Source organism: Neoarius graeffei, chromosome 18 (assembly GCF_027579695.1).
Source record: "Neoarius graeffei isolate fNeoGra1 chromosome 18, fNeoGra1.pri, whole genome shotgun sequence".
NCBI lineage: Eukaryota > Metazoa > Chordata > Actinopteri > Siluriformes > Ariidae > Neoarius > Neoarius graeffei.
In genome coordinates, this window is record NC_083586.1 from 58,699,412 (window position 1) to 58,725,272 (window position 25,861).

At 42.1% G+C, this 25,861-nt stretch overlaps 1 protein-coding gene across 2 annotated transcripts in view; it reads right to left on the reverse strand.

Moving 5' to 3' along the window:
* Nucleotides 1–3,498: 3,498 nt before the first annotated feature.
* The window catches only part of kif16ba (kinesin family member 16Ba), a 70,742-nt gene continuing 48,379 nt past the window's right edge, over nt 3,499–25,861 (reverse strand). Inside the window, exons 26-31 of one of the 2 annotated variants that reach the window (XM_060899089.1) lie at nt 23,114–23,161; nt 17,410–17,454; nt 15,908–16,030; nt 15,601–15,690; nt 15,428–15,511; nt 3,499–4,803 (exon numbers count right to left, since the gene is read on the reverse strand). In XM_060899089.1, the coding sequence (XP_060755072.1) occupies nt 4,642–4,803; nt 15,428–15,511; nt 15,601–15,690; nt 15,908–16,030; nt 17,410–17,454; nt 23,114–23,161 (552 nt within the window). In that variant the 3' untranslated portion in view covers nt 3,499–4,641. The remainder of the gene's footprint in view (nt 4,804–15,427; nt 15,512–15,600; nt 15,691–15,907; nt 16,031–17,409; nt 17,455–23,113; nt 23,162–25,861) is intronic. The other variant, XM_060899090.1, reaches the window with a different exon arrangement.

Here is a 25,861-nt window from a genome sequence, read left to right on the forward strand (position 1 = left end):
GCTTGAAGATATGAAGTTTATCTTCTCGTGTTGAAAAACTCGCATTTTTCATACGAAATACATCGCGGATCTGAGTGACATATTTAAATTATATTGGCTGGCGTTGAGTGGTCTATCAGATATATTCCATTCAGCTAGCATGATACTGAACGAGTTGAAGACGAGTAGCTGAATGGAATACATCTGATAGACCATGAAAAAAAGCCAGCCAATATTATTATTATTATTATTATAATAATAATACACACTCTTGGGCGGCACGGTGGTGTAGTGGTTAGCGCTGTCGCCTCACAGCAAGAAGGTCCGGGTTCGAGCCCCGTGGCCGGCGAGGGCCTTTCTGTGCGGAGTTTGCATGTTCTCCCCGTGTCCGCGTGGGTTTCCTCCGGGTGCTCCGGTTTCCCCCACAGTCCAAAGACATGCAGGTTAGGTTAACTGGTGACTCTAAATTGAGCGTAGGTGTGAATGTGAGTGTGAATGGTTGTCTGTGTCTATGTGTCAGCCCTGTGATGACCTGGCGACTTGTCCAGGGTGTACCCCGCCTTTCGCCCGTAGTCAGCTGGGATAGGCTCCAGCTCGCCTGCGACCCTGTAGAAGGATAAAGCGGCTACAGATAATGAGATGAGATGGGAATACAAGCTCTTCCAGTTTTCGATGTCGGTTGTGATGTTTTTCTCTTGTAAACAGAGCCGAAACATATCAGCATTTCAAATGTCATTTGATTTCTTTCATTATAATTATTCTCTTCTAATTCTATTTCGGCCTCATTTTCTATCAACTTTGCTTCAGAAATGAAAGGGTTACTGTCCTGAAAACATTAAAATCAAGTCATCCAGTGAGATTGTTTTTTTGTTTGTTGTGTCTAGGCTGAGAAGAGTTTAGAGCTGCTCACTCATTAGTTAGGACTTCATTGCTGAGACAAAAGGCCGTGGCAGTGTACGTTTTTGTAGGAAGTGACAGATGAATTAACCAATCAGATTTTGATTTATAGTCGGAGGGACCAAAAATATATTACCCTAGACCTTCTCAAAGGCCAACATGAGCTTAACTGTGAGTCAGCGCAGCAGTGAAGTCACCAAGCCAGTGCTATCTATCGAGTGCAAGTAGCACAGGCTAGCGACTGAGAAACTAAGATTTCTGTCTCCAGACTCCTCTTCGTCGCACGCTCACTACAGTATTTTTTCACTCAGACTTAAAGCAAGACGGCCTTTTGAGTTCGTGAAATTTAGTTCCTTCGGAAATGTGGTCATTGTGATGTGTTTATTTCTGTAATATCTCACAAAATATCAGGCCGTTCTGCTCTGTGGCTGGGAAGTTATTTAATTTGAGGGGATTAAAGCAAACAATGTGCATGAAATTGCTCGCTTCATGCAGACAGAGGAAGTCTGTGCGCGTATGCGCAGGTTTACCTTTGAGCGTGCACTGACAGTTCCTTCATTTTGTCACTAAACGAACAGCTGATCACACCGAGGTGCTCGCTGACCACCAATATTTATTAGTTTGATATTTCCTGCGTTTCCTTTCCTTCGTATATAACAAATGTCTTTTCTTCTCGCTTTCCATTACTGTAGTCGGTCTTTCACGTTTCATTTGCACACTCACGTCCTCCATTTTTCTCTCCTGTTTCAAATTTGTATCCCACAATGCCTTGCGCAAACAGGGAAAGCCCACCACGGGATGGTGGCATGATGTAGTATCTTGTATTGCGTCATGGTGAAGCAGGAAAAAATAGCGGAGAATTTAAGGCCACGTGGCCCGAAATTCATTAGTAGTTCTTTTTTTTTTTTTTTAAACTAATAAAATTGGAAGTCTGTGATTCGAATTCAGTAGCTTTCGGTCCACTTAAAAATAAATCGGGCATCGGGGAAAATTCTTTTTATGATCTACACTTGAAAAATCTGAAAGGCGGTCTAGCTTTAAGTATTCATTTTCCTGTGTAATTTACTGAATTACTTTTAAAATCAACATCTACACACAACGGAGCAACCCGGCAGCCTGCCGCTAATCCCTTGCAAAATCATTTACCCTGTTGCTTTTTTGGTGTCTGGTGTCCAAGTCCCAGCTCTAATTGTAACAATTCACCACTGCTTGTAAATATACATAAAGAATGTCCGATGAAGTTTTGGTAGCCTTTCAGGCGTCAATGCGTCTTTCTTTTTCCCAGTGAACAACAAAAAAAAAATGCATACGCAGCAGAAATAAGCTCTGACGTGTGACGTCATGTTGACAACCATGCAATATCGTAAACCATATTCAGTGCTCATTCTCCATTGGGTAGAGTGACGTCATACACGTAGGATAAGCGCTATGCTAACACTATTGCATGCTATCAAACCTGCTAGAAGGGAATAAACCACCTGTTTTTATTCCATCGAACAAGTGTCCTGTATGTATAATAATAATAATAATAATAATTCCTGATATTTCACTCCGATGTTACTCAGTGTTTTGCCGCTGATTAGATACACGTTGTCAAAATGACGAACCTGTTCAAAATTTAAATTCTTTTCGTCAACTTGCCTTTTATTTTGTGGATGTTTCTATAAACCTCGGATCCTGTTGGCTTCTTCAAACCAGGACCTTCAGCATGCACTGGGGCGGTTTGCAGTCGAGTGTGAAGCGGCTGGGATGAGAATCAGCACCTCCAAGTCCGAGGCCATGGTTCTCGACCGGAAAAGGATGGCTTGCCCTCTCCAGGTTGGTGGAGAAGTCCTGCCTCAAGTGGAGGAGTTTAAGTATCTCGGGATCTTGTTCACGAGTGAGAGAAGGATGGAGCGCGAGATCGACAGGCGGATCGGTGCAGCCTCCTCAGTGATGCGGTCGCTTTACCGGTCCGTCGTGGTGAAGGAGCTGAGCCAAAAGGCGAAGCTCTCAATTTACCGGTCGATCTACGTTCCGACTCTCACCTATGGTCATGAGCTTTGGGTAATGACCGAAAGAACAAGATCGCGGATACAAGCGGCCGAAATGAGTTTTCTTCACAGGGTGGCTGGGTGCTCTCTTAGAGATAGGGTGAGAAGCACAGTCACTCGGGAGGAGCTCGGAGTAGAGCCGCTGCTCCTCCACATCGAGAGGAATCAGCTGAGGTGGCTCGGGCATCTTTTTCAGATGCCTCTTGGACGCCTCCCTGGGGAGGTGTTCCAGGCATGTCCCCCCGGGAGGAGGCCCCGGGGAAGACCCAGGACACGCTGGAGGGACTATGTCTCTCGGCTGGCCTGGGAACGCCTCGGTGTTCTTCCCGAGGAGCTGGCCGAGGTGTCTGGGGAAAGGGAAGTTTGGGCTTCCATGCTTAGACTGCTGCCTCCGCGACCCGGTCCCGGATAAGCGGAAGAAGACGAGACGAGATGTTTCTATAAAATATAAAAGAACATTACACAGTGGAGCAAAGATATGAAGTTTATCTTCACGCAACTGTGCAATGTCCTCCATGTACATAACTACTGTACTGTATTATGCAAAAATGCCACCGAATCACAAAACATCAAATAGTACATTTTGGATTTAATGTCAGTGAACAAATCATAATTCGAACAATTTCCTCAATTCTAAAATAAAATGTTTTGATAACATATATACATACAAATGTATAAATAACTGAAAAGACCTTCGGGTCTTCAATCACTGCTGGCAAACCATCAGCTCTCGGAAGAGAAAAATAGTACTTTTTTTTTTTAAATGTCTTGGCTTTTTAATAGTCTAACCCTGCATCATAACTTAACTCAAGTCAAATTCATATGAAGAGCCATCATCCGAAAAAGAAAAAAAAAAGTCAAAACATGAAGTAGTTCTCCAAACTGTACAATCTCTTTCCCTTTCATATTGTATGAGAACAACTTTACACACTGCGCAATAATCAATAGTCTTACACATCATCATCTACACATATGGCTTTCAGAGAAATATTATTGGCTGTGCGTGTGCAAGTCATTGTTTAATTTCAGTACAAAGACTATATTAAAATGAATTATGTTCATCTTGCTATACAATCAGATTCTAAATCTGTTAACTACACGTTCTGGAATAGTTATTCAGTGGTGGTCGCTTAAATCACTCTTTTTGGAAGACGTCAGCTGAAACGTTTTACTTAATTCCAAGAGCGTACATTGAGACCGCTATAAACAGTAACGGCAGTCATGTTGGTAGAGAACAGTTCAAATTATGACATGGCCGAGTGTTAGCGTGTGGGAGGCTGGACTTCACAGTGTACTTGCATAGGGAACGTGCTGGGCTAGGATTAGCGTCCTGCTGTCCAAGCGGATATTCACTACACCAAAATACAGCAATACCGCTCTAAGCGGTCTGAACAATTACATCAATAGCCTGTGTATACGTTACCATTATGGTTTTCATCCCAACCATCTGGATGGATAAAATTTGATTTTGTCCTGACTCATGCATCATTTTTACCTCAATGACAACCAAACCGAATAGCTACACAATTTTCAGCATGTTATTCTTCTGGTTGCTATACTACCAGGTCTGTAGGGATCTAACTCAGACCCTGATGATAGACTAAACTATGGGACCACCAAAGGCACCAAGGCTAGTACTTTGGCTTTGAGCTTGTGTCTAGCAATCCACCCTGGTGCTATCCTGGGACAGTGTGGAGTGACGGAGCACGAGTGGAGATGGTTGCGGTCATGCTCATCCTGTTCCATGACTGCTGTAATCAAACACTCCTTTCTTGAAGAAAGGCGAGATGTCGCACACGGCATGTTTGGAGAGCTGCAGGCCTGAGTCGTCGACTCGCAAAGGAGAGGAAGAGCAGGACAATAACATGATCTGGAAGAAGTTTCTCAAGTAGCGCTGAGAGAGAGAGAGAGAGAGAGAGAGAAAAATGTACACGTTAACCACAAGAGAGCGCCAGCTGGTCAGAAATAAGGGCATCAGCGAAACTAAAAAAAAAAAAGAGTAAGCCAGTTAACGATATGTAAAGAGAAAGACGTTCAGATAAATGTAGCATGATTGTTTGTTTGTTTACATTTATTGCCATTTAAGCATCTATGGCTATTTCATGGCCAATACAGGTAATAAATATCACAAAATTAAAACCAATAATGAAATAAATAAATAAATACATCAAATACGTTTGTACACATCAATGCACTTCAAAAAGGTTAAAACCTTTAAAGGTGAAACCTTATTAAAAATATTTAGCATTGTGCTTTCTTTAAAAAAACTTCTGCCTTTGTATTCTAAGAGCAGGGCAAGACAAAATGTGCTTAATTGATAAGAGATCACCACAAAGATCGCAAAGTGGAGGTTCACCTCCAGTTAACAGAAAACCATGTGTTAGTCTAGAGTGTCCAATTCTACCCCTTGTGTAGACAACTTGGTCATGTCTACATGAAAAAGATTGAATAGTCACTTGTTTCACATTAGTGCACATTTCTTTCAGCTTGTTGCCAACACAGTTAGTCCAATCGGCTTGCCATTTGTCACTTATGTAGGAAGAAAGAACAGGTCTGATATCAGAGACAGGGATTTGGCATTCAGAAATCTCTTCATTCAGGGTTCCTTTAGCAGCATTATCTGCTTTTTCATTACCAGTCAAACCCACATGGCCAGGGACCCAACAAAAAATAATGTCCATATTGATTTTAGTTAGGTATTCCACTTTTTCAAGTATGTTGACAATAAGAGGGTGGTCAGTCTTTAAGAACTCCAATGCCTGTAGGCATGATCTAGAATCTGTGCAAATCAAGGCTTTTTGCAGTTTGGACTCTTCAATGTATTCAAGACTTAAGAGCAAGGCTTGGGCTTCGGCTGTAAAAATTGAGCACAGATTTGGGATGCGTATTCCACACTGATTAGAGGCGACTACCATTGCTGAGGACACACAGGTATCAGTTTTTGAGCCATCAGTATAAATCGGAGTGTGCAAAGGGAAGCGCTGTCTTACATCAAGGAAGCAACTCTGGTACTCGTTTGGGTGTGTGTTAGATTTCTTTCTGTGACTCAGGTCCTGCACAATTACAGGTTTTCTCAAGGTCCAAGGGGGAATGGAACAAAGGGAAGAGGATGTTAGTCCATCCAGATCAACATTCAGATCCTGAAGGAAAGGTTTAATTCTTAATCCGAAAGGTCTGATAGACCGCGGTCTGGCTTCATAAAAGTCCAAATACTGTGGCTGAAAGACAGTGGGGTATGCCGGGTTATCTCTGTTCCCTTTGATTTTGACTGCATATTGAAGTGCAAGTTTCAAGCGTCGCAATTTAAGGGATGGTTCTCTTGCTTCTACATAAAGACTCTGCACTGGAGAGGTTCTAAAGGCCCCTAGGACCAGTCTTAAACCTTGGTGGTGAACAGTATCCAGCATCATAATGTAAGATTGTCTTGCTGATCCATAGACAATACTGCCATAATCCAAACGGGATCTCACAAGTGCTCTATACAGGCGTAGCAGTATAGTCCACTCTGCCCCCCACTTTGTCTTTGCCAGTACCTTTAAAATGTCCAAAGATTTAAAACATCTCTTTTTAAGAGTCTTTATATGTGGAATAAAAGATAGTTTATTGTCAAGTATCAGACCAAGGAATTTAACCTCTTTCACAACTTGGATTGTGGCACCTTCCATATACAGCAATGGGTCATGATGTAAAGCTCGAAGTTGGCAAAAATGAGTGCAAACAGTCTTGGACTTAGAGAATTTGAAGCCATTTTCAATGGACCAATTGCTGATTTTATTTATGCACAGCTGGAGTTGCCTTTCGATTATACTCATGTATTTTCCTCTATAGCAAATACAGAGGTCATCAACATACAGGCTGCAAAAAAGATTTGGGTTGATTTCCTTCACAATACTATTGATTTTAATACTGAATAGAGTGACTGAAAGGATGCTTCCCTGGGGAACTCCTTGTTCTTGCAAGTGTGGTGTTGAGAAAGTTGTACCCAATTGAACTTGAAAAAATCTATTAGACAAAAAATTTGAGATAAAAATGGGCAGACGACCTCTGAACCCCATGTAATACAAGTCCCTTAAAATGCCATATTTCCAAGTAGTATCGTATGCCTTTTCAAGGTCAAAAAACACTGCTATAACATGTTCCTTTTTGACAAATCCATCCTGTATATAGGCCTCCAATCTAATAAGATGGTGCTCTTTCCTTGCCTGAAGCCACATTGAAATGCACTCAAATGTCGTTCTGACTCGATCATCCACACAAGTCTTTTATTCACCATTCTTTCCATAGTTTTGCATAGGCAGCTAGTTAATGCAATAGGACGGTAATTGGTGGGATCAGTATGATCTTTGCCGGGTTTTGGAATGGGAATCACAAATGCTGTCTTCCAGGACTCAGGTATTGTTCCTGATTCCCAAATCACATTAAATATTGCGAGGAGATGAAATAGCACAATGGACGGTAAGTGTTTCAAGAATTGATAATGAATCATATCAGGGCCCACTGCAGTGTCATGACAGTTTCTTATGGCGCATAGGAGTTCATCCATAGAGAATGGCTGGTTGTATGGTTCGGTGTTGTCTGATAAGAAATTCAGGGCTTTGGCCTCCTCCTTTCTGCACATGGCTTGAAATTCAGGATTGCAGTTTTCCACAGAGGAATTCTTTTCAAATGTCTCTGCAAGTTTATCAGCAATGTCTTGCTTGGATGTCAAAAGACCTGTGTGACATTTTAGATGTTGAACTCTTGCAGTTCCCCCTTTAGTTTTCATCTTTCTAATAAAACTCCAGACTTTTTTTGAGGATGCATCCCTTGTAAGGCTTGAAACATACTGTCTCCAGCTTTGTGATTTTGCATCATTCATAGTTCTACGTGCTTGGGCTCGTGCAATTTTCAATCTGGTGAGATTTGCTGTTGTTGGGTGCTTGTTGAACACCCTCTCTGCCTTTTTCCGGGCATCAATGACCTTTTTACAATCATCATTAAACCATGGGTTTGACCTGCGGTGGGGCTTTCCTGAAGTTTTTGGGACAGCTTCCTCTGCAATAGAGATCAACGTTTTAGTGAAGTGATCGACTGGATTGTCAATATCTTGGGGCACGTGACCCAGTAGGACATCACAACGGTAATGAAAGAGACTCCAGTTTGCTTTTTGAAGTTGCCACCTTGGAGGTCTGAACTGTGCATCTGTATCAGTTGATGACATGATCAGGGGGAAATGATCACTCCCACATAAGTCATCCAGTGGTCGCCAGGAAAAGTCAAGAAAAAGGTCAGGATCACATATGGATAGATCAATTGCTGAGTATGTGCCATGGCCTGGATGTAAATAGGTAAAAGATCCATCATTCCAGAGGCATAAGTCAGTTTTAGTAATGAAGTCCTCCATAGCCTTGCCTTTAGCATTTGAGGAGGTCCCTCCCCATGCAGGATTATGAGCATTAAAATCTCCTAAAAACATATATGGAGGAGGCAGTTGTGCCAATAAATTGTCCAGGTCCTGCAAGGTTACTGTGACATCAGGTGGAATATAGATTGAACACAAGGTAACTACCTTATGAAGTGTTAGTCGTACTGCAACTACTTGTAGATGGGTAGTGACTACAAGATGACTATGAATTATGTCATTTCGCACTAATATAGCTGCCCCACCAGAGGGACGCTGAACATTTGGACCATAAGCATTAAACATTGAGTAATTCTTTAAAGTCATAGTGTGGCTTAGAGCTAGGTATATCTCTTGAAGGCAGAAGGCCAAAGGATTAAAAAGAGCAGCTAGTCGCTGCAGCTCAGAACAATTGGCTTTAAAACCACGACAGTTCCATTGAATAATATGGTTGGTTATGGTCATGTGGGAAAGATTGGAACAGGACCTTTGCTCCTGCTTTTGGGGGAGAAGCTCCAGCTGCGATGGGTTGAGGGTTCCTTCATTTCCACATCCATAGAACTTCCATTCCTGACTTGACTCGATTTAGGTTGGGAAGAATTAGTAGTTGATTTCTTTTTTTCTTTTGACGGTTGGGATGATTCCAACATGGCCAAAGTTTGGCTGGCAGAAGACTGGGAGTTTGTTTTGTTTTTACTGGAGGTTGATGATTTATTTCCACTGATCAATTGTGGTTTGTCCTTATACATCCAGGTGAAGTCTGTTTGACAGTCAATTTCCTTCATGGTGGGTTTTACAACAGAGGCAAAGGACTGCTGGAACTTGTATCCACAAAACCCTTCCACCTCCTTTCTTGCTTGTGGATAATTTATTTTCTTTGAATTTCTTTTTCTTTTATCCAGACTGGGCAGACCTTTGATGAGGCTGGATGGTTCCCTTGACAATTGCAGCACTTGGGTGGTCTTGTACAAATCAGTTCATGGCCATCTTCACCACATGTACAGCAAACTGGTTTATTTTTACAACTTGCAGAGCCATGGCCAAATTTCTGACAGCTAAAGCATCTCAAAGGGTTAGGGATACATTTATCCACTTGTACACTTAAATATCCAATCAGGAGTTTTCCAGGAAGATCATGGAGTTTGAATGTCAGGATATAAGTACCAGTTTTAATGATTTTATCATCTCTTTTTATGGTTATCCTCTTCACATGAGTCACTCCTTGATCTTTTAATTCTGTGACTATATCATCTTCTTCCATATCATGGAGATCCCTAGTGCGGATTACGCCTTTGCAACTGTTCAGATGGGGATGAGGGAGGGCCCGCACTGGGACTCCCCCTAAACTGTTGCAGTGTAGTAGATTGTCAGCATGGGATTTTTTAGAGCATTCGATCAAAATTTGACCGGATCTTATTTTTTTAACATCCTTGACAGTCCCTGCTATTCCTGAGATTCCTTTCTGAATTGCAAAAGGGGATAACTTAGTGAGGGGCATGTCTGGCGTCACAGATTCCAAAACTATAAATTTAGGCCAAGTATTGGATTTGGAGGGGTAAATCAAAGCCATTTCAGAAGCGTCATCCGAGTCTCGATCCATGAATCTTTTCTTATGGGGTTGATAAGTAGCCATATTTTGTATTGAAACATTCATCGTCTCTGCTCCTCACCCTCCTCGGAGCCCAACTAGGGGATGCACAGCGCTGCGGTTCTCCACCAGATATGCATCAAGGATACAGCGACGGTATACTCGAGTGAATTAAACAAAAAAGTTCATATCACCCGATTGACCCTCAGCCAGAGTCTCTGGAAAAATAAAAGCATGGTCCCAAAAATATTTCAGAGAACTTTGACCAGCCGATTGATTGGATTGGGCCCTTCCAACCTCCTGTCTAGGTGAAGTAGGAGCCAAAGCACTGTGTTGGATGTGTGGAAGTCGCAACAAGCCACATTCCTCAAGAACCAGGCATTCTTCCTCCACCGACACAGGTCGCAACTCACGGCAAACAAGTCGCCCCATTTGTCGCCTCTTACGAACAGCAAGGGGGTGCTGGGGACCTATTCTACCCCGGGTCCCCACGGGGGTAAATGTAGCATGAGACCACGAGATAGGTTTATGAAAAGAGAGCCAGTTAGATGTAAACATTCAGATACGTGTAATATATTTATAGGCACTGCCTAAAAGTGGACTTCCTGACGAGTGTAAAATGTGTTAGTAAATAATCATCTGCAAACGGACAGGCTGGTCAAACGATTTAATCAAATACTTACACCGTAGGTGCTAAAGAAGGCAACTGGACTTTCTTGAAATTTTCGCTGCTTTCCACACATTTTGGGATGAGAACCCTTCGACTGGTGCGGGAGTATGAGAGGACTTCCAGAAAACTTGCAGATTACAGAAACCCCCTGCGTTTCAACCTAACATGCTGACATTAAAGAATTTCAAGCAAGTCCAGTTGCCTTCTGTAGCACCTACGGTTTACTATGACCTGGATGACTGAACCTTCACAGACAACCAAATACTTAAAAATATGATTCTTAAGTTCATTCATAGGGCAGCATGGTGGTTTGCACTGTTGCCTCACATCAAGAAGGTTTGATCCGCGTTGGTAAACGACATTATAGAGACTAAAGTTTTGTTCCAACACACAAGGACTTACCCGAATTTTTCACTGGCTTACTCCAGTCCTGGTCAAGGAATGACCCTCTGCTTCCGGCATGTAACTTTATGCGAATGGAGCAGAGCATCCCCAGTGGGCAATTGACAGGGCTACTCAACCCAAACCCCGTCAACCTAGGGAACAACATCGACAAAAAACCCCAGGACAGAACAATAGAGGCCTTATTGTCCTTCCCTACATCAGAGGACACTCTGAAGTGCTCCAGAGGATCTTCAGATCCCATGGGATAAAAACTTGCATAAAACCCACCTCCACCCTGAGAAGTCTTCTTGTTGCCCCCAAAGATAAAACTCCCAAGGAGGAAAAGTACAGGATTCCTTGCCAGGAAAAAACTTCCAAAAGGCCAGTGTAGAGAAAGTTACATCGGAGAATCAGAACACAAACGACGCAGCTCGACAACGTCAGAGGTATCACAACACATCCATTTAGAATCACCGGGACGTACAGTCACGCTCGACAGAGTGGAAATACTAGACCGTGAACCAGATTTCTTCGCCAGAGCAGTAAAAGAAGCCATCTAGATCAGGGCCCTTCAACCAACTCTAAACAAAGACGGCGGGAGGTTCCGGTTATCGACAACTTTGATCCTCTGCTCCAATTGCATAAAGTCATATGCTGGAAGCAGAGGGTCATTCCTTGACGAGGACTGGAGTAAGCAAGTCGAAAATTCGGGTAAGTCCGAGTCCTTATGTGTTGGAACAAAAGTTTAGTTTCTATAAAGAAGGTTTGGTTTTTGAACCTCACAGCCGACAGGAGCCTTTCTGTGTGGAGTTTGCATGTTCTCCCTGTATCGGCATGGGTTTCCTCCAGGTGCTCCGGTTTCCCCTCACAGTCCAAAGACATGCCGTTAGGTTAACTAGCTACTCTAAATTGTCCACAGGGGTGAACACGCACGTGAATGGTACAGCCTGGATGGTCAACGTCAGTCGTCTCAGCTCACTGAGCTACTGTAGCCAGGCCCCTGGGCCAAAAGAGTGGGTATGGCTTGCACGTGCTGACACTCGCATCAAAAACATGTTAGTTGTTACCTTCCTATTGATCTTCAAAATCGAATAAACTACCACCAAATTAAAAATAAAGTGCTGGATAATAACCCATCCATCTTATGCAAATAAAAATACACAATTTAGTTGCCTGGTGGTCAAATGTTTGAGATACGTTGCTTTGCTCTTGTGATGGTACACGTACGTTGTTTGTACGTATGTACGAAGACAAAAGCCATCAAAAATCAGGTCGATGCATTATTATATTATCTTAAGTATGGCGCTTCGCTTCGGGCGTGCTGCTAAAAAGCAAGCCATCCAGATAAATGTAGAAAGCCAGCCAGCCCTATAGATAGAGGACAGACGGTTAGATGGCTGGTTAAGCAGGCAGGCAGACATACACTACCGTTCAAAAGTTTGGGGTCACCCAGACAATTTTGTGTTTTCCATGAAAAGTCACACTTTTATTTCCCACCATAAGTTGTAAAATGAATAGAAAATATAGTCAAGACATTTTTCTGGCCGTTTTGAGCATTTAATCGACCCCACAAATGTGATGCTCCAGAAACTCAATCTGCTCAAAGGAAGGTCAGTTTTATAGCTTCTCTAAAGAGCTCAACTGTTTTCAGCTGTGCTAACATGATTGTACAAGGGTTTTCTAATCATCCATTAGCCTTCTGAGGCAATGAGCAAACACATTGTACCATTAGAACACTGGAGTGAGAGTTGCTGGAAATGGGCCTCTATACACCTATGGAGATATTGCACCAAAAACCAGACATTTGCAGCTAGAATAGTCATTTACCACATTAGCAATGTATAGAGTGGATTTCTGATTAGTTTAAAGTGATCTTCATTGAAAAGAACAGTGCTTTTCTTTCAAAAATAAGGACATTTCAAAGTGACCCCAAACTTTTGAACGGTAGTGTATGTTTAGACTGACGGACGGACAGGCAGGCAGACAATTAGATTGTAGCTAGTTGCAGAACAGACGGTTGAAAAAGCGAGCCAGTCAGGTAGATGAACTAAAGAGACAAAGATGTAAAAAGAGAATGAGCCAGGGGGCATGCAGATTAATGTAAAGAACCAGCCTGCCAAAGGTAAAGTGTGAGACAGACAGATGTAAAGAAATTCAGCTGAATAAAGGGATTTTAAAAATAACCAGAGGGAGAAGTTACAAAGAAAGAAAGGTCATACGATTATAATGAAATACCGAAAACAGAACACAGCACAAAGAACGAGACAGTACAAATGTACTTAGCTCTCATAACATTACACTACACACTGCCACTTCAACTCCTAGCAGGCAAGTTCAGTCTTGAGAGACCATCTGGAGGTTGAGCCACACTTCTTGCTGTTACTGTAAAGTCCTATACAAGTATCACCTACTCTTCCACATGCATTACAATTGTAAGGCCCAGTCATAGCCTAGTTTCTGGGCTGGCGGGCAGGCTACGATTGAGTACATCGCTTTGAGCGCTTTTCTTCTGCTGCCCAGGCCTGTGCGTCACTGTTTGCTTCCAGCAGCCCCGATCCCTTGTGCACGCTTCCCAAGAGTTCACGTTTGAAGACGTCCTTGCAGCGCAGGTATGGCCTACCAATCAAGTTCACCGTACAGAAGATCCTTGGGGAGCCTACCGTCTGCAATTTGAACCACGTGACCCATCCAAGACCTACAGCTTTGCTTCAAATTGCTACAGTGCCTTGAAAAAGTATTCATACCCCTTGAACTTTTTCACATTTTTCCAACTTAAAAGTTTTTTATTGAGATTATGTGATAGACCGACACGGAGTAGCACATAATTGTGAAGTGAAACGAAGATGATAAATGGTCTTCAAAATTTTAAACAAATATCTGAAAAATGTGTGCATTAGTATTCAGCCCCCTGTACTCTGATACCTCGAAATACAATCCAGTGCAATCAATTGCCTTCAGAAGTCATCTAATTAGTTAATAGAGTCCTACTGTGTGTAATTTACTCTCAGCATAAATACACTTGTTCTGTGAAGGCCTCAGTGGTTTGTTAGAGAACACTGAAGAACAAACAGCATCATGAAGAACAAAGAACTCACCAGACAGGTCAGGGATAAAGTTCTGGAGAAGTTTAAAGCAGGGTTAGGTTATAAAAAAATATCCCAAGCTCTGAACATCTCAAGAAGCACTGTTCAATCCATCATTCAAAAATGGGAAAAGTACGGCACAACTGCAAACCTACCAAGACATGGCCGTCCACCTAAACTGACAGAGCGAGCAAGGAGAGCACTGGTCAGAGAAGCAGCCGAGAGGCCCATGATCACTCAGGTGGGAGACTCTGTGCACAGGACAACTAGAAGTCGTACACTCCACAAATCTGGCCTTTTTGGAAGAGTGGCAAGAAGAAAGCCATTGTTGAAAGACAGGCATAAGAAGCCATGTAGGGGACACAGCAAACATGTGGAAGAAGGTGCTTTGGTCAAATGAGACCAAAGTTGAACTTTTTGGCCTAAATGCAAAGCGCTATGTGTGGCAGAAAACTAACACTGCTCATCAGCCTGCACACACCATCCCCACTGTGAAACATGGTGGTGGCAGCATCATACTATGGGGATGCTTTTCTTCAGCAGGGACAGGGAAGCTGGTCAGAGTTGATGGGAAGATGGATGGAGATAAATACAGGGCAATCCTGGAAGAAAACCTGTTGGAGGCTGCAAAAGACTTGAGACTGGCAAGGAGATTCACCTTCCAGCAAGACAATGACCCTAAACATACAGCCAGAGCTACAATGGAATGGTTTAGATCAAAGAATATTCATGTGTTAGAATGGCCCAGTCAAAGTCCAGACCTAAATCCCATTGAGCATCTGTGGCAAGACTTGAAAGTTGCTGTTCACAGACGCTCTCCATCCAATCTGGCTGAGCTTGAGCTATTTTGCAAAGAAGAATGGGCAAAAATTTCAGTGTCTAGATGTGCAAAGCTGGTAAACATATACCACAAAAGACTTGCAGCTGTAATTGCAGCAAAAGGTGGCTCTACAAAGTATTGACACAGGGGGGCTGAATACTAATGCACACCAGATTTTTATTTGTTTAAAATTTTGAAGATCATTTATCATTTTCGTTTCACTTCACAATTCTGTGCTACTCTGTGTTGGTCTATCACATAAAATCTCAATAAAAAACTTAAGTTCGTGGTTGTAAGGTGGAAAAATGTGAAAAAGTTCAAGGGGTATGAATACTTTTTCAAGGCACTGTAAATGTTGATGTGGTGCCTACGCGTTCCAAGACAGCAGTTTGAGATTTTATCATGCGAGGACATAGGTCAGCGATTTTGTACATGGAATGTATTTACGTAGCCTTTTCTACTGACAGGCTCCAAGTCTTGCTAGCGTATAGCAGTGCTGACGACGCTTCAAGTCCTCTTTTGGTCCAACACCTAGAACAAAAAAATCCATCACCTTGCTAGGTTCACAACACCAGGTTAAACTATGGTCTTACCTCCAGGTGATTGCGTCTCTCAGCCACCATTTTTTCATCCCGGTTGCCAAATAATTTTTTCGGCGGGAACTCCAGTACTGCTAGCTAAAGCAAAAAAAAAAAAGCAGGAACATGAATGAACCCATTAGACCACTGTGTGTTTGTGTGTGATGCTGGGAGGTTAGCGAGTTTACCTCGGGGTATTTCATTTTCAGGGATTTGTGCATTTCTCTGAAGCGGCTGTAGCGTCGAAACACAGTCCATGTTTCATCCAGAACTGTAATCTAATAACACACAGAATGTCACATGATGCTGTAGAACCCTCACGCTCCAGATGGTACTACTGGATATTACGGTATAAACAATGGAGTTTGGAGAGAATGTGTGATTTACATGTGCAGTTTGCATGATTATTAAAACAGTACAAAGCTAAAGAAGTAATGTCATTGGTCACATCATTAAGGTTGGAGGCCTTTGGCCCTGAAACTGCTACTACAGCACCTTGACTTCAAACTCGTAGTGCTCATCCTTGCCCTGTCCCCGAAGGACATAGCGTGGGATGCTGATCTTCACCGGATCCTTCAAGCGGTCTGGACTTGGACTTAACGGGATTGACACAAAACGCTAAAATGAGGGAAGACACACAAGAACGCAAAGGCAACAATTTAAAGCGATTTGGTTTCTTCTTTTTCAGTATATACACCATACTGTGCAAAAGTCTTGGCACCCCACCTTTTTTTTTTTTTCATACAAACTATTTTATGCCTTTTTGGTGCAAAATTAAAAAGCAGGTGTGAAATACAGCCCTGCACTCCCGCAGGAGTCCCGCGGGACCTGCCGCAAAGCAGTGCGGCGCGGGACAAATTTTGAAAGCTCATTGCGGGCGCGGGCAGGACCGGAAGTGCACATATGCAGGCGCGGGTGGGAGCGGTGATAAGCTGCAGTCCCGCTAACTAAAAACGTGTTTTAAACAGGTTACGCAGTGACGGTAGGCTTGACTCAATGCTATCCCAGAAATCCTTCCTGTAATATGCAAATTTGGCTGTCCAATCAGAGGCGGCCAAATTTGCATATTACAGGAAGGATTTCTGGGATAGCATTGAGTCAAGCCTACCGGCACTGTGTAACCTGTCTCTCTGATTAGAGTTGTAGACTAACTCAAGCAGTAAATCACTTCACTCATGGTACAAAGCAAGCCCATTCACTTTTTTATGCTGATCAGAGAATTACAATGGTTTCTCATGTGACAAAAATGTGCGAGTCGCGATTAAATATTTTAATCGCTTGACAGCACTAATTATTATTATTAGAGACACTACATGCTGAATTCAGAAACAAGGTAAATAATAAACATGAACGTGAGCTGTAGATATTTATGCTCAAATCCACTCAAAGTAGGGGGCAGGGCACCATCACGCTGTGTCAAGACAAGAACTTTCCTGAGAAATAACGCGAACGTCTGCATCATGCGGGATTTGCGGGCAGGAGCAGGACAAAATATGGCAGGCGCGGGCAGAAGCGGGACTGAAAATCATAATTCTGTGGGCGCGGGCAGGAGCGGGACTGAAAAATCATAATTCTTTGCGGGCGCGGGCGGGAGTGGGACTGCACAATGCGGGCAGGAGCGGGACTGAAAAATCCGACCCGCGCAGACCTCTAGTGTGAAAGTGTCCAGAAGAACCGTGGCTGGTTCTGCAAGATGGTCAGTAAAACCTACAGCTCATTTCCTTATAAAGCTGCACTCATTCGACCTCAGACTACTGTTTTTTTTTCCCCCCCAAAGCAAAGGGTCATCTCATACCAAATACTGACTTCGTTTAATTTATGGTGGCTTACTATATAAATTATCGTATTTTTTAAGCCATGCCATGCTGGTCGACAGCATTTCTTTACATGTGCCTAAGACTTTTGCACAGGACTGTATATAGCCACCTCCTCCTCCTTTCACAACTCTGACATCAAATTAATATTATTTCTACACACACTGGTAGCAAAGACCATACCTCATACTTCTGTCTACGAGGATCCACAGGATGTGTGCAGTTGTTCTGTAACAAAATAAAAAGACAAGTTGCTCCAGGATCCAAGATACACAAACTAAACCGGTTTTTAGTGTATTAATGTTTCCAGAGCTGAAGCCTTTATCCATCAGTGCAGCGATCTTTACTGAAACATCGTTATACAGCAACATTTAGCGTTGGAACATCGTTTGCTTGATTACTCCTGCTTGAACAATGGCTCGGAGATTTTGAATAGGTCATTAGGGTTGGGGAATAGTACCCTGCTTGAGGAGCACATCTGCTGTAAATATGCTAACAAATTGGTTTTCTTTTTTTTTTGTAATTTAAATTTTTATTGAAGTTTTCCTTTTTCAATTCAAAATTGTACACGAAAACAATAAAGTAAAAAAAAAAAAAAAAAAAAAAAAACACACACAACAAAAGGGAACCAGGGGAGATATTTAAAACCAAACCTTCACATTCTGAGGAGGAAAAAAAAAGACAATAGTACAAAAACAGGAAACAAAAACTTTAAAGAAAATCTGGTCTCTTGCGTAGCACAAAGTATAGCCAAATCATCCAATCATCATTAAACTTGTCTTGTTGGTTTCTCATTGCGTAGGTAATCCTTTCCATTTTATACACATCGTACACCACATCTAGCCATTCATCCACACTTGGTGGGTCTCTTTGAAGCCATTTTCTAGTTATGGCCTTTTTAGCCGCCACCAGTAATACCCTCAGCAAATATTTCAACGTTCTCCCACAGTCAAGTTCCTCAAGATCGCATAAATACATGGTTCTAAAGTCCAGGTTGATGTCCATGCGTAGTGCCTCCTCCAGGCAACCATGAACCCCCTACAAATGGGTTTTCAAAGTGTGGGAGAGTGAGCCCCCCCTCAGAGAGCAAATAACCAACAGAACCCCCCCTTACAATTTTTGTTGCTATACTTAATATTCCATTCGTATTTAAAAAAAAAAAAAAAAGGTTGTTGTACACATTTTTTTTTCTTTTACACATTTTAAACGTGCTTTTTTTAAAACGTCTTGTTTTACACATTTTAAACATCTCATAGCATCGTTAGCTAGCACCTCTTGGCAGACAACACACTGTGGCAGTGGAGCATCTTCAGATCCAGTCCATGAAAATCCAAACTTTAAATAATCGTGGTCATACTTGCTTCTTTTTTTTTTGCTTGGCCCAGACTCTGTCTCCTCACTCACTGTAGCTTTAGGTACTAAAAATCGATCCATTTTGTCTCTGGCAAAGGCTAGCTGAAGTTCGCTAAATGTCCGCAGTAGTAACTTATTCTGGTTTATTTTTCCTCACATTGCGCCCCCCCGAAGAACTCTGGCGCCCCCTAGGGGAGGCGCGCCCCACACTTTGAAAAGCCCTGTGCTAACAAATGGGTTTCAACATGTCGTACATTCCAAAGTAAAATACTGTACATGTTTTAGCTATCTTTCAGACCACTTTTTTTTTAATTAACTCAAATGAAGCAAACCCTATAAGCCATCTAAAAAGGCACATTTAACAAAATAAAGGGCACTAAATAAATAAATAAATTACAAAAAAAAGCCACATTATTAGCCTTCCATCATGCTGTCCAATCAGCAATCATGTGAAAACATTTCTGAAGGTTTTCAGTTTTAGTCCTGGGTATGACTAACCAGTGGCGAGTCTCAGTTCCAGGAGGACTTGAGTATTGGGGAAAGTGGAGTTACCCCTTAATCACCATTGCTCCCAGGTCCGCTCTGACCCAGAGTGGTAGCACCTGCCAGGCTTCCAGCTATGGGTTAAAATAGTACATCACCAATAAGGCGCTGGCAGCAGGGCGCTTTCCAGTGCCGATGAACCCAACAAGGTCAATGGCGCACCACCAGATGACATGCGGAAGAGCCACTCAAATGCCATCACTCGGCAAATCAGTTGTCACTGTGGGGCAACTTTCATACCCGTCAGGTCCGTGGCACTTTTGTGCACCACTTGGCATCAGGTCTAGAGGTCCAGAGAGACAACACGATGGGGGCACGACAGTTTATTTCTGATTCTGCCAAGCAGCAGCATGTTCAGTCTCTGGTGCTGCAACTGCGTAATAGCCTTCCATCATGCTGTTCAATCAGCAATCATGTGAAAACATTTCTGAAGGTTTGACTTGATATCATGTTCAAATTTAAAGTTTCTGACTGTAAAGTTGAATTCTGGGTAAAATGTTCCATTTCTACCACTGTTGGAGTTTTGAGATAGTTCACTGCTGCACACACAGTGTATCCTGTGTGTAAATGTTTTGCCGAGATCAAAAGCGTCCCGCATTTTATGATTCCGGAAATTGCCGAAGCAAGTGAGCAACACGATCACGTGACCACCATGGGGCGTGTCTGTTTGACCTACTTTTAACCAAAACAAGTCGGCGTGGGCAAACATGGCGGACTCGGCTCTCTCGCCAGCGGAAAAGAAAAGGAAAGCCTGCCTAGCGAGTGCGACTGCAAGGTAGAGCATGGTTAGATGATGTCATTTTTCTGGACAGATGAATCATTCTAGCTAGCGCTTAGCTATCTTAGCCTTAGAGTGCATGGGCTCGACTCCACGGGAACGAGTTGATGGAGTTATACACCAAATGTTTTGATCTTACAGAGAAAGAAACGAAAACACAAAATCAGGAACAGTGAAAAGATACTGTATATTCGTCTTTTGTTTCACGGATCTATTCGCGAACGTCAACCACAGATTACATCCCTGCGACTCAAAACTCTCAGAGGTTGATGCAGAGTCTTGGTGGTGTCGCCATCTTGGTGTGACGCAGTTCCATAGTTATGCTAATTAGTTAAAACTCCTCCCTTGCGTTCGACTGTTTCCGTAGGGCTGTACTGTTTACTTCAAGAGGGAGGAAAACCGTCCCAAAACGGAGAAAAGCGACCCTCAGGACACCAAAATGATCACATCCAGTTTGTCCATGTGATATTGTTCTTGCAAGACAAAGGAGAATGCCATGAACAATAAAAAAAAAATTAAATTTCAGATGACTTGGGGGCGTCATGGCTCAGGTGGATAAGGCGCCATACCATAAATCCGGGGACCCGGGTTCGATTCCGACCTGAGGTCATTTCCCGATCCCTCCCCGTCTCTCTCCTGCTCATTTCCTGTCTCTACACTGTCTTATCCAATAAAGGTGGAAAAAGCCCAAAAAAATAATCTTTGAAAAAAAAAATTCAGATGACTTTGCAGTCAGTACGGGAAGATCTTTGAGTAGTTAAAGGCATTAGAACACTTGAGAAGCTCATGCTTTCTGCATGAGCTAGCTAATAACCAAGACACGTTTTAGCTAGCTAGGATGTAGCCATTGTGTAACTAACTCTGGACATCAGACAACACTGTTTGAAATATCGATATTTTTCACATAAAATTATAAGGCTGAAATTTGAGTGTAACTGCACCTAGCACTGACCACTAACTAGTGTTGTAGTTCTTAAGTCCAGTCTCAAGACCACTTTTTGAAGGTCTTGGTTTCATCTCTGAATCAACCGCATTTTTACTCGGTCTCGGGATTTTATTTCAAGACCACAACTGTGGGGGATTTCACTAAATTGCCTGTGCATTGTCTGATTTATTTGTTAACATTGTTACTGTGATTGGATGGAAAATTTCTTGCTTCAAATGCGACCAAGAACATGACTCATTGCTAATTTGAAAATTTTATTCCTGTTAACAGCTGTCACCCCTCCCCCGGCCCCCCCTTCACACACACTGGTCTGGTTCTGGTCTTGACTCGGTCTCACCCTGACTTGGTTTTGACTTAGTCTCAACTGTTACATAGCCAGATCCTCCCCAGAGTACCAAACGCCTACCGAGATGCAACAAAACAGAAGTGATACAAAGCTAACCTACAGTGGTGCTTGAAAGTTTGTGAACCCTTTAGAATTTTCTATAATTTCTGCATAAATATGACATAAAACATCAGATTTTCACACAAGTCCTAAAAGTAGATAAAGAGAACTCAGTTAAACAAATGAGACAAAAAAAAAAATTTATACCTGGTCATTTATTTATTGAGGAAAATGATCCAATATTACAGATCTGTGAGTGGCAAAAGTATGTGAACATTTGCTTTCAGTACCTGGTGTGACCCCCTTGTGCAGCAATAACTGTAATAAACGTTTGCGGTAACTGTTGATCAGTCCTGCACACCGGCTTGGAGGAATTTTAGCCCGTTCCTCCGTACAGAACAGCTTCAACTCTGGGATGTTGGTGGGTTTCCTCACATGAACTGCTCGCTTCAGGTCCTTCCACAACATTTCCATTGGATTAAGGTCAGGACTTTGACTTGGCCATTCCAAAAGATTAACTTTATTCTTCTTTAACCATTCTTTGGTAGAACGACTTGTGTGCTTAGGGTCGTTGTCTTGCTGCATGACCCACCTTCTCTGAGATTCAGTTCATGGACAGATGTCCTGACATTTTCCTGTAGAATTCACTGGTATAATTCAGAATTCATTGTTCCATCAGTGACGGCAAGCCGTCCTGGCCCAGATGCAGCAAAACCGGCCCAAACCATGATACTACCGCCACCATGTTTCACAGATGGGATAAGGCTCTTATGCTGGAATGCAGTATTTTCCTTTCTCCAAACATAACGCTTCTCATTTAAACCAAAAAGTTCTATTTTGGTCTCATCCGTCCACAAAACATTTTTCCAATAGCCTTCTGGCTTGTCCATATGATCTTAAGCAAACTGCAGATGAGCAGCAATGTTCGTTTTGGAGAGCAGTGGCTTTCTCCTTGCAACCCTGCCATGCACACCATTGTTGTTCAGTGTTCTCCTGATGGTGGACTCATGAACATGAACATTAGCCAATGTGAGAGAGGCCTTCAGTTGCTTAGAAGTTACCCTGGGGTCCTTTGTGACCTCGCAGACTATTACATGCCTTGCTCTTGGAGTGATCTTTGTTGCTCGACCACTCCTGGGGAGGGTAACAATGGTTTTGTATTTCCTCCATTTGTACACAATCTGTCTGACTGTGGATTGGTGGAGTCCAAACTCTTTAGAGATGCTTTTGTAACCTTTTCCAGCCTGATGAGCATCAACAACACTTTTTCTGAGGACCTCAGAAATCTCCTTTGTTCGTGCCATGATACACTTCCACAAACGTGTGTTGTGAAGATCAGACTTTGATAGATCCCTGTTCTTTAAATAAAACAGGGTGCCCACTCACACCTGATTGTCATCCCATTGATTGAAAACACCGGACTCTAATTTCACCTTCAAATTAACTGCTAATCCTAGAGGGTCACATACTTTTGCCACTCACAGATATGTAATATTGAATTATTTTCCTCAATAAATAAATAACCAAGTATAATATATTTTTGTCTCATTTATCTACTTTTAGGACTTGTGTGAAAAATCTGATGTTTTAGGTCATATTATGTAGAAATATAGAAAATTCTACACACTAACATTTAAAAAAAAAAAAAAAAACACCCTTGTAAAATTTATTCAGAAAAAAATCATTTTTACAATTTAAATGTAGTCGTTCTGGAGCATGCAAAGAGTCTGTGGTGATTCCAAGAAGCAGAACACACCCTGATTATCTTTATGTATCTGCTGCACAGACAGATCTGTTGGTATTATGTCGATTCAGAGCATGCAAATCACTCTCATTCTCAGATACAGATCTCCACTGCTGATTGGACGAGGCCTCTGCTTACCTGCATGTTTGTTCGAACAGAGCTATGCTCACCAACTTCCTCATCCTCCTGTTGGGTTGAACACAACTCATTAAACCAGTGTAAAGCAAAGCTTTATTTATACACCACCATTTCCTGGTCTAGTGCCAAAGGTTCCGGTTGATTGGTCGGAAGAAAGTCTGAGTGAACACCGAAGACTTGGGTATATAAAATGTTCTCTTAATCGTAATGACATTTGCAGAATTCTAATGCTAAGCCGATTTATCCTTACGTGATGTTAGCATGCTAAAGTTTTAACGAGGTAGATGTGGATATGTGAAGGACATCCTCCACTTCCAGCGTGGTTTAGTCCTGGGTATGACTTTAAACTGCAACCGGTGGTGAGTCTCAGTTCCAGGAGGACTTGAATATTGGGGAAAGTGGAGTTACCCCTTAATCACCATTGCTCCCAGGTCCGCTCTGACCCAGAGTGGTAGCACCTGCCTGGCTTCCAGCTATGGGTTAAATAGTACATCGCCAATAAGGCGCTGGCAGCAGGGCGCTTTTCAGTGCCGATGAACCCAACAAGGTCAAGACGCACCACCAGATGACATGCGGAAGAGCCACTCAAATGCCATCACTCGGCAAGTCAGTCGTCACTGCGGGGCAACTTCCATACCTGCCAGGTCCGTGGCACTTTTGTGCACCACTTGGCATCAGGTCTGGAGGTCCAGAGAGACAACACGATGGGGGCATGACAGTTTATTTCTGATTCTGCCAAGCAGCAGCGTGTTCACCTGATCTGTACTAACAGGAACCAAACACATTTGGGGCTTGGCTAATAGTACTCTTCACTGCTGACTGGCTGCCTGTTCTAGGTTACAATATACCATACAAACCATATATTTTATATAGGGCTGTCGAAGTTAACGTGATAACGCATTAACGCGATCTCAATTTATCGCGATTAAAAAAAATAGTGCCGTTAACGCAAATTCTAATTTGGCCCTGTGAGTCACCCGTAGTTCATGTTGAGGCTTGTCGCGTGCTGCTTCAATCAGACCCTCTAGGATTTCGCGATGTTGCGATTTGCAACTTCAACGCAAATTCAACCAATCCCCGCGAATTCAGGGCGGTGTTGCAATTATATCCAATCACCGCAACTTTCCCGCAAATTTGACCAATCGTTGGCGTCGTCTTGAGGTGACGTCGACAAACTACCTTCCGCCTTACTTCCGTGTATACGTTCAAGAGAAGCAGCATGTGCGCAGTGTTGCCAGATTGGGCGGTTTCAAGTGCATTTTGACGGATTTTGGACATATTTTGGGCTGGAAAACGTCAGCAGTATCTGGCAACACTGCATGTGCGAGTCAGTGTTTATATAGGCTTAAATTCTGTTACTGAAAGTGTGTTATGTTTACAGTGAAGGACTGTGTGCACTTTACATTATTTTTTACTTAATACAAGAAATTAATGGATGCCAACATTTTTGCCAAAATGGTATTTTATTTTCCATTGTTTAGGCAGCTTCAGTATCATACTGTGAGATTCTGTTCACATTGTTGTTCTATGAAGCCTGAGCCATTTATTTTATTAGTTTATAATTATTGTTTAATTTAGTCTTCAGGAGAGACTGCCTGCACACAGTACTAGTATTAATAGTTTTTTTTTCTTACATGAAAGCTGAGGCATTTATATTATATTTTAAGGGAACTTCATGTTGTGCTGTGAGGTTCTCTGCACTTTAACTTTTGAACCAACAGGAGCATTTGGATAAGTAAAGCCTATTTTTCTGCATTTTTGTAGTCCTGGTCATCTTTTATATTGGTAAAGTTGTTTATAGGACCATTTCTCAGTGTCTGTTTTTTTAATCAATAGTTTTTCAGTAATAACTTAATATTTAACATATCACTCAATTTTAAATCACAAAAAGAGAAAATCGCAACAATTTCTCGCAACTTTCACTTCCTCCCGCAATGTAATCACAACAAAAACCTAAAAAACACCGCAACTTTCATCGCAATTTTTTGGAAAAACCCCGCAACATCAGACATTTTAGCCCGCAACAATCACAAAAAAGGCCCGCGGAATCCTGGGGGGACTGATCAGTAAGAGTAAGTGTGAGTGATGGAGAAAGGTCTGTTAAACGGGAAGTTTCATTTCAAAAGAAGTGTGATCGAGTTGGTTTTGGTATGCACTTTGCAGTTCTAAAATACTTTTGTAAAGTGAGATTTCAGTATGCTGTAGCACTGTGATATGACACTAAATGTCTTTCTTGAAGTCCAACTGCAATTTATTTTTGTTTGCACAGCACTGTGAAGTCCTATAGGCTGTGACTGAATACAACTCCTGCACAATTGAAGTTTTATTTCATTTTTATTTTATTTTGTCACACGTCTGAACTGAGACACAGTAGTATGTGACTACATGTTTTATATTTGAGACTACAGCTCCCTAATCCATCACAAAATCCAATTTTGTGTTTTGTATGTTCAGTACTGCCTAGTATGTGAGTGAATAAACTCCCTTACCATTTTCTCTGGTCCCAGCAGTTTTTAACAAGTACTTTTAGCATAAAATGTGTTCACCATTTTAATTATAACATTTCACTTTAAAAGCCTTATTCATTTACATAGATTTTAAAAAATTCGATTAATCGCGATTAACTACAACCCCGATTCCAAAAAAGTTGGGACAAAGTACAAATTGTAAATAAAAACGGAATGCAATAATTTACAAAACTCAAAAACTGATATTGTATTCACAATAGAACATAGACAACATATCAAA